General features: G+C 51.4%; 2 protein-coding genes across 2 annotated transcripts; one reads left to right on the top strand and one right to left on the bottom strand.

Moving 5' to 3' along the window:
• Positions 1-693: 693 nt before the first annotated feature.
• C9orf72 (C9orf72-SMCR8 complex subunit) lies at positions 694-8,670 on the bottom strand. The gene is made up of 11 exons (XM_032966008.2): positions 8,386-8,670; positions 6,885-7,069; positions 6,161-6,480; positions 5,706-5,804; positions 5,459-5,517; positions 5,209-5,281; positions 4,346-4,462; positions 3,577-3,788; positions 3,037-3,094; positions 2,823-2,926; positions 694-2,665 (listed from the first exon to the last, which is right to left on the bottom strand). Exons 2-11 carry the CDS (start codon positions 7,036-7,038, stop codon positions 2,479-2,481), a joined length of 1,383 nt encoding a protein of 460 aa, XP_032821899.1. The 5' UTR covers positions 7,039-7,069; positions 8,386-8,670; the 3' UTR covers positions 694-2,478.
• A 57-nt stretch (positions 8,671-8,727) lies between these two features.
• On the top strand, positions 8,728-13,717 carry DOHH (deoxyhypusine hydroxylase). Its single transcript, XM_032966009.2, has 4 exons — positions 8,728-9,176; positions 11,395-11,471; positions 11,911-12,169; positions 12,637-13,717. The coding sequence occupies exons 1-4, from the start codon at positions 8,903-8,905 to the stop codon at positions 13,020-13,022; spliced, it is 996 nt and encodes a 331-aa protein (XP_032821900.2). The 5' UTR covers positions 8,728-8,902; the 3' UTR covers positions 13,023-13,717.
• Positions 13,718-14,056: the final 339 nt, after the last annotated feature.

The raw sequence follows: 14,056 nt of genomic DNA, 5'->3' as shown, positions 1-14,056 counted from the left end.
TATAGTTGATGAAGCCATCCAGATATATAAACACAGACAATTTCCACCGAGAAGATGGGTACAAACTGAGCAATCACTGGAAGGACGTTATTAACCAGTTTAGGTCATAGCTGGCTGTGATGTTACCTCCCTACCTACCATGTTAGCAGTTATTTTCGACTCTCTGACTTAGATTCATTAACACAGCCACAGTTAGCTGTGTTAGTAAACAGCGGCCTGCCATCCATGTCCACCTCCATGTGGCCATGGCTCTTGCCGAGCTCTCTCCGAGCTTACATGCACAAGCAAATCTCTTACATTGGCATGCTAATCTCTCACAATACAATGGCCACCCCCACAGCTTCGTTTGTCAAGATTTACCCGATCTTACATTTACATACAAATTTCATCTCTAGCCCATCCCACTGACCATTGGGCTACACCCATCACAAACCTTTTAACTCCTTACCTTTGCAGCTCTCCCGCAATATTTCTCACCTGATGACGATTGCTTGTGTTGCCGATCGAAACGTGATAGTTATTTTTTTTATTATTATTTGATCTATCTACGTGGCTTTACCGAAATACCCAAGAATATATACGTATAGAGTCTCACGTGTATTTACAAGATCGTTACTGTACCAGATCATCCATTCACACGCATGAACTCAGCAATTCACGTCAATAAAAAAATAAAAACATTACGGGACTAGGTTTCGCATCAATCACCGACTTTATTCGCACTGAAATTCTGTACACTAAATCGTTCCCTCATCACAAAACTAACGAATCGATTCACTCACAAGTTTGTCCGTGTGCGTGCCTGTGTACCGATAAGTCATTGGCTTATGAAATGTTGTTCTAGTCGTTAATACTTACATTTTCCTAGAGGCTCAAACGTAACGCCTGCTCAGCCCACAATAAGTTTATGTTGCCGACATGGTCAGCCCATCCTCACCCCGCCGCCTCCACGCTTACACCACTACCACGCTCGTTACGCAGGCACAATTTGGAAGCTTTTCAGGTCTGTTAAATGTATACATAACAAACGCCGTGCAGTTTCAACCGCAGCGTTAAATAGAAATGTACGCGATTAGCTTAGCCGCCTGTTCATTCGATCACGACGCTTTCTGTTGCGGCTCTTTGCACAAGCGCTCCCACGTGGCCGGTGGATTGGAGACATCGGCAAAAGCCATTTTCACAGTTTAATTCAGACACACACTGGGACAAATGGATGTCAAGACAAGGCCACATTTCTTTCCTGACGACGGGAAAGAAAAAAATATTCACAGTGGAAAATAAAAACACGAGTTTGTCAATTTAAGCGGCGGCAAGAAAAACACAACTCATCAGTAACTCATTACCGAATGTCACAAAACGTACTCCACACACAATTCACATTAACACGAAATGGCATTAATACAGCAATGCGTTAATATGCATCAGCTCACAAAACAAATGTACTGTTCTCATAACTGCACCGTTGAAATGCAGTGGATATTTACAATTCACCAACATGGCTGCAAGATAAAGGCCAAGATACATGGGACATTTTAGGGCAACTGTTGCCAGCCATCGTCAGAGGCAATAGTTACAAGTTTTCTGTTGGAATTTAGTTGCCCAAATACGGACAACTGGGATGGCAAATTCCAATCCGATCACAGACTTGTTACATGGGCCCACCCACAGTTGCATCCTCTGTAAACCAATCACCATTCATCAAATAAACATAATACTGCTTTCTTTGGCACGACAAAACTCTTGTCACTTTATGCCATTGCCGTACCAGGCTGTCAAGAAATGATCAAAGCATATTGATTGCTAGTGGCAACTGCCGAAAATATTGTCCCAAAATTGCCCTCGGTGTTATCATGGCCTGAATGTAACACTGCTTGAGACCACCCTCTCACTCCCGACACCAGGGTTACGCTGAACTCACAATATTCATTATGCAGCAGTGGCCGCTGTGCAATTAATCCGACATGCTGGGGTACAAAGAGACGAAGCAGTCAGGGCCGGATTTGCGGGTGGTGAGCGGGGGCAGGGAAAACTGGACATTTGTTCAGGGCCCAAAATTCCAGAGGGACCCCTAAAAAAAATATATTGTATTCATAATGGAACTGTTTATCATTGGCATTGGAGTGCGTCACCACAACGAGGTTTGAGGATGATGCGTATGGGTAAGGGTGTAGAGAAGGGGGTGAGGGCTGTGTCGTTTCTGCTCTGGTATCCTGGGGACAAAGACACCCAAATCCTCCGGCCCTGGTAGCAATTGAACGTTGAGTTCTCCCTGTCTCATGCATCCTCAAAGACACCACCGCCATGGTGAAGGCAGAAGTCCGCATGCGCCACCAACACTGGGTCACGTGCCAAGAAATGGCACGGTACTTCATCATTTACCAATCATTCATGAGTGTCGGCAGGAGGGTGGGCATTAATGTAGACAATTGGGTGGACGAGAGGGGAGGGGGGCGAGCTACACACTCGGAGATGGGCACATCAGAAACTTGCGAGGGTGTCTTGCTCCAGGAGGGTGCTTTCCACTTGGCGCCCGAACAGGAAGCTGTGCACGCCCGGCCTCATCTGCTCCGCTGTAGCCATCACCACACTGAGGTCACCCTTATCGGTCAGGTCCAGCTCCTTCTTAACCTTCCCCAGCGATTGCAGCGGCTTCTTCCCCTGCTGCCTGCGCGGGGTGGGGTTGGGGGGGGGGGTCAGGAGACGGTGCTCAAATCGCCGCACCACTGTGGTGGTCAAATTTTACATTCACTCGGGTTTCTATGACCGAGTGGGAGAAATAACTTAAGGCGGGTGTGGTGGCGCAAGACTATGATTGAGCTCACGTCTCATCCTCGATGTGGAAGAGCAGAGCCAGAGCCTTGCGCTGCAGCAGGAGCACAAAGCGCGCGAGAAACTGGAGCCGCTCGCCAACGTCAACCATGAATACCTGGCACACGGAACACGGGGCACATGGGGCACATCTTTTGACGGTCATGGGAGCTCAATCAAAACGTGGCACTAGAATTCACAACCGGCGTTAAGAAGGGTCCCACCCACCTCGTTAATGAAGGTGCTGACCAGCGTGTCCGGGGCAGGAACCTCTTGAAAGTAATTTCTAGCAAAGAGAAGGGAATTAAATAAAAACTTCTTTACTCCCAATTCAAGCAGTCAGCGCGATGATGATGTAAATGCAAGCGAGCAGAGTTTCTCAACTCCACTCCTCACGACCCCCCATGGCACATCTTTTTGTGATTACCAATCTCTTCTATTCATATGTAATAATTAATACACTGCACACCGCATACACCGGATGGTTGGAAATCACACAAGGCTGTACTGTGTTGGAACTAGAGTTGAGACATACTGGATAGAGTGTAAATATGCAAGGATGCATAAATTCATGATTACAACAAATTTTTGGCTCACACTACACATATAAAATCATGCGTGTGGGAATAATTTATGATTTTAAAAAATTATATTAAAATAACATACTAATGCAACAGGTATAGGCGCTGAGAAATCATTACATGCCGAATCATTATTCGGTCTGCGTTTTTGTTGTCGTAGTCTGAACATGCCGTGTGCACGGCTCACATGTCCTGGATGGGCGACGGGGCGCAGAGCTGTGTGGGGTCGCTCCAGTAGCGGACGAGCTCGCTGCGCAACAGCTTGTGCTGCCGGAAGACGTGCACGTGTTTGGGTGGCGTCTGGAACACGCTGTACGGTCTGTCCACGTCCACCAGCGAGCTGGGCATTGGCGCCAGCACCACGGAACGGAAGGGCAGTGTCAAGATGCCATCCTTGTCCTGGCACAGGGAGTGAAGGGATTGTACAAGCTCCTCACCCGCCAACGAGACCACATCACACCAATACTCTCATCCCTCCACTGGCTCCCAATTCAATCCCAGAATAACTTCAAGTTCATACTTTCTATTTTCCAAGATGGTTCGTGGACTCGCCCCAACCTACCTTTCGCCTCGTTGCAATCAACTCTCATTCATGTGCTCTTTGCACCAGCAATCAATACTTTCCATCCAAGCCCACAATTAATCTTCACTTGACAGGAAGTAGCTCTTTCTCCTCTGCCGTCCCTATATTTTGTTAATGCTTTGCCCCAACCATCTGTGCTGCCAACTCCCTGCCTCTATGTTCCAGGCCAAGTTAAAGACCTTCCTTCTCTCCTCTGGCTAGGACTGTCACTTCCCTGTGATCCATGTTCCACTGTGTTGTACAGCATCTTGCGATACGGCTGCATATAGACGCTGTATAAATCCACATTGAAGTCGTATTGTAACGAGTTACGTGAGAACGTGTGACGGATCAACCGGCACGTGTCACCCAGGACTGAACGCCGAGCGCGTACCTTCAGCAGTCCCTGCACCACCAGGCCATACTCGTACTTGTCCTTGGCTTCGGGATCGGCCAAACGCGAACAGCGCCGCTCTGCCGGACTCAGGAAAAGACACAGCGTCTTCACCATCTGCACGCACAGGCATTACCCCCAAGACATTAGAGGGCATGACACGCTTGGGAGATGTGAGGGAAATCATCCCTGGAACGAGTTACTGCCAATGCGTTTACTGTGAGCACGGTTGCGTAGCGTGGCTGACATGGGCCTTGATGCAAGCAATGCAATGGGGTCCCCTGTCTGCTTTTCCCCCCGTTTCATAGCCTGGGCCCCTCCTGCTCATGAGTGCTGGTGTTGTTGCCTTCCCTGCACATTTGATAACCATGCCACTCTATAAGCAACTATGACTAACTAGTACAGCAAATGTATACATTTCTGTCTGGCAAACAGTGATGTCTGCGCAACACATACCATGAAGTAGTAAAATTATGAAGTCCGTGATGTAACTGCAGGTTGCCACCCCAGTTTCTCACTCAACAGGAGCAGCGATATTTGTCCAAATTTGGACAACTACATTTGTCAGCACGATATATGACCAAAAACGATTGCTGCCAGTGATTGTCCTAACATTGCACGAATGCATTATGGCCTTTAGGCATGCGGCAGCAGTGTCAACGCGTGTCAGCGTCACACAAACAACACCGAGCACTCTGCGTGGCAAGTGAATGAGCCGAGGTTACTGTGGCCGCAGAGCAGCGTGCCAACGACGACACGACCCACACCACACTGTGTCATAACGCACACCGGCCTTCGTTCACAGTAGCCAGTAACAAGTAACAAGTTCACGACGGGCTGGAAGGAGTAGAGGACTGCGGCACCTTGTTAACCTCTCGCGGGTCTGAGCCGATGACGATGGAGCAGCCGCACGTCTGCAGGTGAGACCTCACCACGCTGTCATGCGGGAAAGACACAAACACACGGTCCCGCCCTCTGTCACCACCGAATCACGGAATCTTCAAAAACCTCACAACGGTAATGCTGGGCCAAGGAGAAAGGTGTGTGTTTCCAGAAACTTTAAGCGGTAGCTGTTAAAGTACAGGACAAATGCTATTTTTAAAAAGTACTGACCTGGAAAGAATATTCCGTTTTTCTTCTTCAGGGTTGTCTTCAAAATACGTATCCTTCAGCTGTCGGAGACAAAGGATTTACATTCACACCGCAGCATTACTGGGGACTAGCGTAAGGAGAATCGAGTTTTAAGAATCACGACTTCCAAAGGCACACGTGCAGATTCGTTGGGTTGCATTCATAAGTGATGTCTGCATAAGTAAACAAATTAGTTGAGCCAAGCCACCTGCTGCAGCTGCTTACTTACGGAGATGCTGTCAGGCACGCCGTGGCTGTTGAGCGAGACAAACAGCTTGGCGATGGAGGTTAGCTCCCCAGTCAAGAACTGCACGATATTGTCCGAGTCCTGCACGAACATGCAAAAAGGGAAATGCAGAGATGGGCATCGGCGTGACGAGCAGCAGATGTCCGACGTGAAAATAGAATGATGCATCGTTTAAAATCAATTCCAAAGCTCAAGACTAAAAAACGAATCTTGCATGGGAGAATCGGCTGTTTAGGATCTGCACAAATTATACATTAACGTTGCGTTCAAGATAACGGGGCGAGCAACAATGCATAAACGAGACAAAAAAGGATCAATATAATCGAATCGTGAACATCCCTACATCCGAACGATGGAGCGATGGTATGATGGTCCGACAGTGTGATGGGGGCATCAGCGCAACAGCGTGTTTGGGATGTGACCCCGACACTTCGCACCTTGTACATGAGCACGCGCAGCACGCGCGTGGCGTGCGCGAGCCGTGCTGCGGCGAGCGTGTGCGCCCGCACGCACAGCGGGCGCGGCGCAAGCCGCAGCACGAGCGCCAGCGCCAGCACGCCCTGCTGCTGGCGGCCGCGCCAGCGCGGGGCGTCGAACACGAGCGAGGAGACGCAGGCGCCGCGCTCCGCCAGCTCGTAGAGCTTCACGTCGGCGGCGCCGTCGGGCGCGCTGCGCAGCACCTCGCCGTTCAGGGTGTGCGTCGACAGGAGGCAGAACTCCGACTCGCGCATCACGTCGCGCTCCGACGCCGGGTCGCCTGCGCAAAAGGGGAACAAAATGATGAGAGGCGCTCCGTTCTGCCAATTCGCACTGCAAGGCACTATTGTTTTTTGGGGTGCTGTTTAGTTTGTGGTCCTTTCACCCGCACCTCCGGTTAGCACGGTTGGCTACGTACGGTGCGAAGGAAGTCCAACGTGTGTACATAGTTACTTCCAGCGGCATACGTGGGAACAGAGGGGCACGCTTTTTCACCCCAACAATATTTTCCGTGTTTTCCGATTAGCTGAATAATCAATATTCCAATCGGATAACTCGGGTAAAGCCCGCTTCCCACATGATTTGTGAAGCAGGCCGGTGCTGTTTTAAATTGTCCCTGGGAACGCAGTTGTTAGTCTGGCCAGGGCCGACAGAGAAGCGGCCGGGCCGAACGTTTGCACTTACCGACGAGCCAGAGGTTGTGCACGCGTGGGCCCAGGATGTTGTCCCAGTAGGCGAGGGTGGCAGCTTGCAGGGGGTCAGCAGAGCCCACATCCAGCATTATGGGCACCAGCGTTGGGGAGTGCGGGGCGCACATGTCGACCGGACCACTCATCATTACTGCGTGACTTTGGCGGGCCCAGTAAGTCCTGAAAAAGCGACGACAATCGACCGGACGAGACCGTCAGAAAACCGCTGCTGTAATCGCAGACCGGCGCTTGGAAACTAAAACTCGTTAACCGGTAGGGCCGCTTCCATCTCCACGGTGGTCAAACTCTGCCGCTTCTCATTGCGTGTCCACTAGTCACGCTGTGTTCTTATCCAAACCCACTTGCTTTTCTGAACAGTCAATGTGACCTTCTTTAACTTGCCTGTTTTTTTTTTAAACCACGTGTTCCTCTTTCTGCCCCAGCATGTTTCGCCATATTTCCGACCGTACTTTTTTCAGATTTAGTTTTAAAAAACAAAAAAATGTTTGTGGTCCGCCAGGAAGTGTCTAACTGTGTTGTTGGGCTGACTGGCTGTGCGTCACATGTTTTTTAGGATTGTTAAATTCTCGTCTCTCATCCTTTTTGTTGTATTTACCTCCATGATTTGTTCTTGACACCTGATGAAGATCGCTTTGCGTTGTGATCGAAACGTCGTGATTGTTTTGTTTTAATATAATTTTATTGTATTTCTACATACGTGACTTTACCGAAAAAAGCCGATGAGTAATGTTTGCAACGTCTCAAGTGTCCATGCATTACGACCCACGTGCAATCGCAGGTGAGATTCACTTCTGGAAAACTCTCTCTCTCGCTTTTCACACCGTTGCCTTTCATCACCGAACACGCGCTCCGCTAAAGCCACGCTGGTCCATACTCTTTGGTTCTATTGGGTAAAGTCACGTAGGTAAAAAATAAAATAACAAAAATCACGACGTTTCGGCCACAACACAAGCGGCCTTCATCAGGTGAAGGGACGAGACTGTCTGGAGGACAGTCTCTCCGCCTTGCTGCTTGGTCAGTCCGATCCCTGTCCAGCCTTCGACGGCTACCCGACCCCGGCGTGCACACTCCGATGCGATTCCCTACAACAATACCCCCCCCCCCCCCCCCCACCTAAAATAAGTGTGTGTTTGCCCTTTAGTTCGGGTAAAACTATAACTTCTCGCGTATTTATCTTGGCAACCTAACTCTGCTGCCTCACGTTACTCGATCGCGTCGTGTCGAGTTCATTCCCATGGGTTCCGTGTTGTTGGTGTGTACTTGCACAGCGCGCCGAGGTTGTTTTGGCCATACTTCACCACGCCGGTCGGTGCCGGCTATCGATGTGTCCGCATTGACCATGGCGGTGAAGTATGGTCAATGCGGGAGGCCCTCGTCACAGCAGTGTCTGAACACATAACACTGTACATGTACACAGCGTACAATATGTTTACACATACGCCAATGTGACATACAAATGTAATATTAAGCATTACCTTCACGAGAGGACACGTGGCGTGGTCACCGGCCCGAGTCCCCACAGGAACAACGACACGGGACCCCGCGTCGTCCCCTGTCTCGGCTGTAGCCACGGCGTGAATCGATAGGCGCCGGGGCTCACACGGACGGCAGCGGTGGAGTTCACTCATTAGAGGCGGCAGAGTTGAGCGGCGATCGCGCCGATTTAGGGGATGAAGAACGCCACCCGCTCCTCAATTAGCGAGGGTGGCAGCGCGATCATCAACAGCCACTGTGGGGCCACGAACACGCGACGCGCATTTTCAGCGGCCATCTTACGTGGGGCCAGAGCCACACACCCCCCCCCCCCCATCTTGCGTAATGAGATGTGTCCCTGAGCAAGATGGCCGCCGCAGGTGGCGGTGGGGTCTACGTGCGTCATTTCGTGGTGCCGCTGGTCGGCCGGCGTGGCCGTGACCCACACATCGGCGGCGGCGGCGGCGTAGAGAGGAGGACGAGGAGGCGACCGGCGAGTGGCGAAGGAAGGTGGCGACGATGTTTGACGAGAAGAGCGTGGACGAGGTGGGCAGGGTGCTCGCGGACGAGTCGCAGCCGCTCAAGGCGCGCTTCAGGGCGCTCTTCACGCTCAAGGGGATGGGCGGCGAGGCGGCGGTGCGCTGGCTCGCCTCGGCCCTGCGCGACCCCTCGGCCCTGCTGGGCCACGAGGCCGCGTTCTGCCTCGGCCAGACCGGGCACGCGGCCGCCAAGGCCCCGCTCGAGGAGCTGCTGCGGGACCGCGACGCGCGGCCGATTGTGCGGCACGAGGCGGGTGAGCGAGGGGTAGACGCGGTGCCCGGGGAAGGTCGGTGGGTGGTGGGGAGGTGTAGGTGAGAGCGACGGTGAGAGGGTCGGGGTTGGTGTTCAGGGCCAAATAGCCGGTGCATTCACAGTCTCAAAGTGAACATTGGGGCAGCTGTGAGCCTGGGGTCTACCGTGGACGTTTGGCCGCATAGTCAACCACTGCAAATCAGGCTGCGGAGGAGGAAGAGCAAAACTACAACAGGAGCCGAAGCCCTCTCGTTTGTGGCCACCAGACCTCGACATTGGCATTTCGCTCCTGAAGATATTGCCATACGTAAAAAATAGAATAACATTTCCCGGACTCATTTACTCACCTTAAGGGAAGTTTTCACTTTTAAGCATGTTATGCAATGACCCACGTGTGTTACGGGTAGATTCAGTGAATATGAATAGGCAGGGTAATGGTTAACGTCAGCTGTAAGGGTTTAGAGCTGCGGTTAGGGGTCAGGACTATGTTCATATTTCAGGGTAGGCATAAAGGTCTGGTCAGGGCTAAACATTGATACGGAATGGTCAGGGCTAGGGGTCTGAGTTAGGTCAGGATCTGGACGAGTGTTCGGGTCTAGATTAAGGCCAGTGGCCATGTTTCGAGTTAGTAATGGGAGTAATGCTGTGTAATTACAGTAAACACAATCATGACATTTACTTAACTGCTCCGTATGCTGGGGATGATGTCAACGAATGCTGCCTCGCGACCGCAGCAGCTCACGCAGCATTAAACTCCGTGGCGTTAACCCACAGTGGTGGACAGCTGTCGGTGAGCCTGTCATGCCAGCTGATTCAGAGGGCATCCCAGTGTTGGTGAGCCTGTCATGCCAGCTGATTGACAGGGCATCCCAGTGTTGGTGAGCCTGTCATGCCAGCTGATTCAGAGGGCATCCCAGTGTTGGTGAGCCTGTCATGCCAGCTGATTGACAGGGCATCCCAGTTTTGGTGAGCCTGTCATGCGTGCTGATTGACAGGGCATCCCAGTGTTGGTGAGCCTGTCATGCGTGCTGATTGGCAGGGCATCCCAGTGTTGGTGAGCCTGTCATGCCAGCTGATTCAGAGGGCATCCCAGTGTTGGTGAGCCTGTCATGCCAGCTGATTGACAGGGCATCCCAGTGTTGGTGAGCCTGTCATGCGTGCTGATTGACAGGGCATCCCAGTGTTGGTGAGCCTGTCATGCGTGCTGATTGACAGGGCATCCCAGTGTTGGTGAGCCTGTCATGCGTGCTGATTGACAGGGCATTCCAGTGTTGGTGAGCCTGTCATGCGTGCTGATTGACAGGGCATCCCAGTGTTGGTGAGCCTGTCATGCGTGCTGATTTCCAGGGCATCCCAGTTTTGGTGAGCCTGTCATGCGTGCTGATTGACAGGGCATCCCAGTGTTGGTGAGCCTGTCATGCGTGCTGATTGGCAGGGCATCCCAGTGTTGGTGAGCCTGTCATGCCAGCTGATTGACAGGGCATCCCAGTGTTGGTGAGCCTGTCATGCCAGTGATTGACAGGGCATCCCAGTGTTGGTGAGCCTGTCATGCGTGCTGATTGGCAGGGCATCCCAGTGTTGGTGAGCCTGTCATGCGTGCTGATTGACAGGGCATCCCAGTGTTGGTGAGCCTGTCATGCGTGCTGATTGACAGGGCATCCCAGTGTTGGTGAGCCTGTCATGCCAGCTGATTGACAGGGCATCCCAGTGTTGGTGAGCCTGTCATGCATGCTGATTGGCAGGGCATCCCAGTGTTGGTGAGCCTGTCATGCGTGCTGATTGACAGGGCATCCCAGTGTTGGTGAGCCTGTCATGCGTGCTGATTGACAGGGCATCCCAGTGCAAGTTTCTACCGTTTTGAAAAACTATTCTGGGGCCAGTCATTATCCTTAATTCTGTCTCTAACCCCCAACCCTACCCGTCATAGTCTTTTTGCAAAATAACAATTTGCACATCTGTTATATCCTCCTGGGATATAGCACAAGGATATGGAGACAAGTTGTAACCTCAGGGTTTAATTAAAACTGTAACATAACACAATTTACATCGTTGTGGAGAATATTAGCAACGAAATAGATAACATATGAAATAGATAATCATAGATTTATGAAATAGGCACGGTCTGCATATATATTTGTCGTATTCCTGTATATTTCAAATAAAGCGGACTCTTTCACTCACCTAGCCCTGTCTGATGATGCCGTTTACTCCACTTGCAGGAGAGGCTTTGGGAGCCATCGGCACGCCAGACGTTCTTGACGTCCTCAGAGAGTTCTCCTCGGATCCCGTGGTGGAGGTGAGTCCTGGGACCATGCAGTGACTGAAATCGACTCCTTTGCTTGTGATACAACAAATCGTGAGACCAGAACGGGAGTCAATTATGATTATAGCAGCATTGCTAGCTGAAATTAGAGCTATGGTTACGCTGTGATTGACGTTCATTTACAAATTACACAGTTATTATTGTAGTTGACTCCTGGTCTGAATGTGACCAGATACGAGCAGGCAACACAACCAAGGCACAGCAGAAAGTACAAACAATATGGCAAAAATCAGACGAACAAATATAGATTCCAGAGTTGGATTGTGACTCTGATTCTTGACATCTCATGAGACTGTGGAGTGGGGAGGAGGGGGGGCTAGCTAGGTGGTGAATTGTTAAACGATTGCTTGTATAAGACCGGTGCCTGTGTAAAAGTTTGTTTATTGAGCGTGGTGCCCTCGTTCGAGTGCAGGTCGCCGAGACGTGCCAGCTGGCAGTGCGGCGCGTTGAGTGGCTGCAGCGGACGAGGGCAGCGGGCGGAGCGGAGGAGGAGCGGCTGGGCACGAGCACGTACGACACGGTGGACCCCGTCCCTGCAGCCGCCAGCAGTGACGTGAAGCAGCTGCGCTGCACCCTCCTGGACGACGGCGCCCCGCTATATGAGCGCTACCGTGCCATGTTCGCGCTGCGCAACGTCGGCAGCAACGAGGCCGTGCTGGCCCTCTCCGATGGCAAGTGCTGCGAGCCCGTTCGTGAACGTTGGCGCGTGTTGCAGCACAGGCTGCAACCAGCCCACCAGGCCGCGCAAGTGGACGGTGGAGGGGGGGGGGTTAATGTTAAGGGTGTACAAATTTATGTCATTGGCTATAAGACGAATTGTTGCAATTTGAGAGCCGAGATTTAATTCGGTAGTCGATTCTTTATTTGTCTCGTTTTCACGATCGCGTTTTGTCTCGAACTTTTTTTTCCAGTTCTAATTGTTCAGTTTTATTCGCTCCATACATAGGTCATCATTCATACCGTACATAGATTGTTTCAGTCAGACTGAACCCTTCATACTGTACAATGACATTCACTCAAGTGCTGCTAGTCACTGTTTTGCAGACTCACGGACAAATGCCATTTCTGATACACGACGCTTCCAGACGAAACTCACAGAGTAATCGCATTCTCGTTTTTTTGCGTGCCACGCGCACAGGCTTGTCGTGCGGAAGCGCCCTCTTCCGCCACGAGGTGGCCTTCGTCCTCGGCCAGATGCAGCACCCGGCGAGCGTGCCGGCGCTGGCCTCCCGTCTGGCCGTCGCCGAGGAGAGCGGCATGGTGCGGCACGAGTGCGCCGAAGCACTGGGCTCGGTGGCGACGCCCGAGAGCCTGGAAATCCTGCGCGCGTATCGGGACGACCCAGAGCGCGTGGTGCGCGAAAGCGTGGAGGTGGCGCTCGACATGTGGGAGCACGAGGCCGCCGGCGAGTTTCAGTACGCCAACACGCACAGCCAGCTCAGCGCCGCTGCCGTCACCGCCGCTGGCAAAACTGACGGCCCCAGCGCTGCAGAGGAACTGCCGAATGGAATTAGCGCCCATTAGCGGCACCGTTGTCCGCGGTGGCGCCAGGGTCTACGGAAACGCCAAGATTTCGTCGCGTGCTTCATATGTCCTGGTTGGGAAGTCTTATTTAATAGACTTCCCTGCACCTCCGATAAGCACGGTTGGCTACATACGGCGCGAAATAAGTTCAACATACATACTTAATAAAAAATGATGCTAAGTACATATGATGTTCAAGCCATTTTTATAGCATCGAGGCTATCGTGAAGGTGCTTTGTTTATACCTTGTAAGCTCTCATTTGTGGTTGTACATTTGCAGGTCTCGACCGTATCGACTGCCCACCTATCCACATTCGGCTGTCCATGTTAAATGTGCGTTGCCACACGTGTGATGAGATTGAGGTGGGAAAATAATCCTGGGATGATGCAGAGAGATTCCTAGAGTATTTGCACCGCTGCTCCAGAGTTTGTTCGTATAGTCGATGCTGGATATAAGCACACCCTTCGGGAGCAAGGCCGTGGCTTATATCCAGATTTGTGTGCTTACAAGGAAGTTTTCCTTTGCCTTCATTTGCCAATGTAATGCATGTGTTGCTTTTATCAGTACTGTGCTATCCAGCTTGTACTGTGGTCTCTGCTATTTTATCAACGGAGCCCTGCGAAGTGGTTTTATTATTTTCCACGCATGCTTTCCCTGGGTTTTGCATAATAAATATTGTCATGGAACATCCTGATGTCATTGTGAACCCAAGCGTGTGTCTGTGTCACCCACATGTGCTTTCTCATTGTTTATATGGAGGGTTGGTCCATCTATGAGGCTTATACTGTAGTGACATCTATGGAATGGAGTTGTGCATCAACGTCGTTGCTTTTGGTTTAGAGCAGGGTTGAGAAACCGGCGGCTCCGGAGCTCCATGCGGCTCTTTCAGGGCGACGTCGTGACGTTATTCACATGCATTGCGGCTCTTGAAATACCGAATTCGAAAAAAAATGGCTCTTGCTATTTTGGTTGCCGACCCCCGGTTTAGGGGATGGGCAGTATTGGCAGAGTAACTAGTGCTGATATGTGCTGC

The sequence above is a fragment of the Petromyzon marinus genome, chromosome 35 (genome assembly GCF_048934315.1).
Source record: "Petromyzon marinus isolate PM22_M1 ecotype Great Lakes invasive population chromosome 35, UKy_Petmar_22M1.pri1.0, whole genome shotgun sequence".
NCBI lineage: Eukaryota > Metazoa > Chordata > Hyperoartia > Petromyzontiformes > Petromyzontidae > Petromyzon > Petromyzon marinus.
The sequence above is the reverse complement of the archived record's forward strand: the minus strand, read 5'-3'. Positions and strand labels throughout refer to the sequence as shown.

What these genes read in the sequence shown, in the direction of transcription:
- C9orf72 (XM_032966008.2), bottom strand. Translation starts at nt 7,038, where the DNA reads ATGATGAGTGGTCCGGTCGACATGTGCGCCCCGCACTCCCCAACGCTG. An exon ending in CCGTCGCCCATCCAGGACAT is followed by an intron (nt 3,095 to 3,576) that starts GTGAGCCGTGCA and finishes TCTCTTTGCTAG; the next exon opens with AAATTACTTTCAAGAGGTTC. An exon ending in TCAGCACCTTCATTAACGAG is followed by an intron (nt 2,927 to 3,036) that starts GTGGGTGGGACC and finishes TCCGTGTGCCAG; the next exon opens with GTATTCATGGTTGACGTTGG.
- DOHH (XM_032966009.2), top strand. Translation starts at nt 8,903, where the DNA reads ATGTTTGACGAGAAGAGCGTGGACGAGGTGGGCAGGGTGCTCGCGGAC. An exon ending in GATTGTGCGGCACGAGGCGG is followed by an intron (nt 9,177 to 11,394) that starts GTGAGCGAGGGG and finishes CTCCACTTGCAG; the next exon opens with GAGAGGCTTTGGGAGCCATC. An exon ending in CGTGCTGGCCCTCTCCGATG is followed by an intron (nt 12,170 to 12,636) that starts GCAAGTGCTGCG and finishes CCACGCGCACAG; the next exon opens with GCTTGTCGTGCGGAAGCGCC.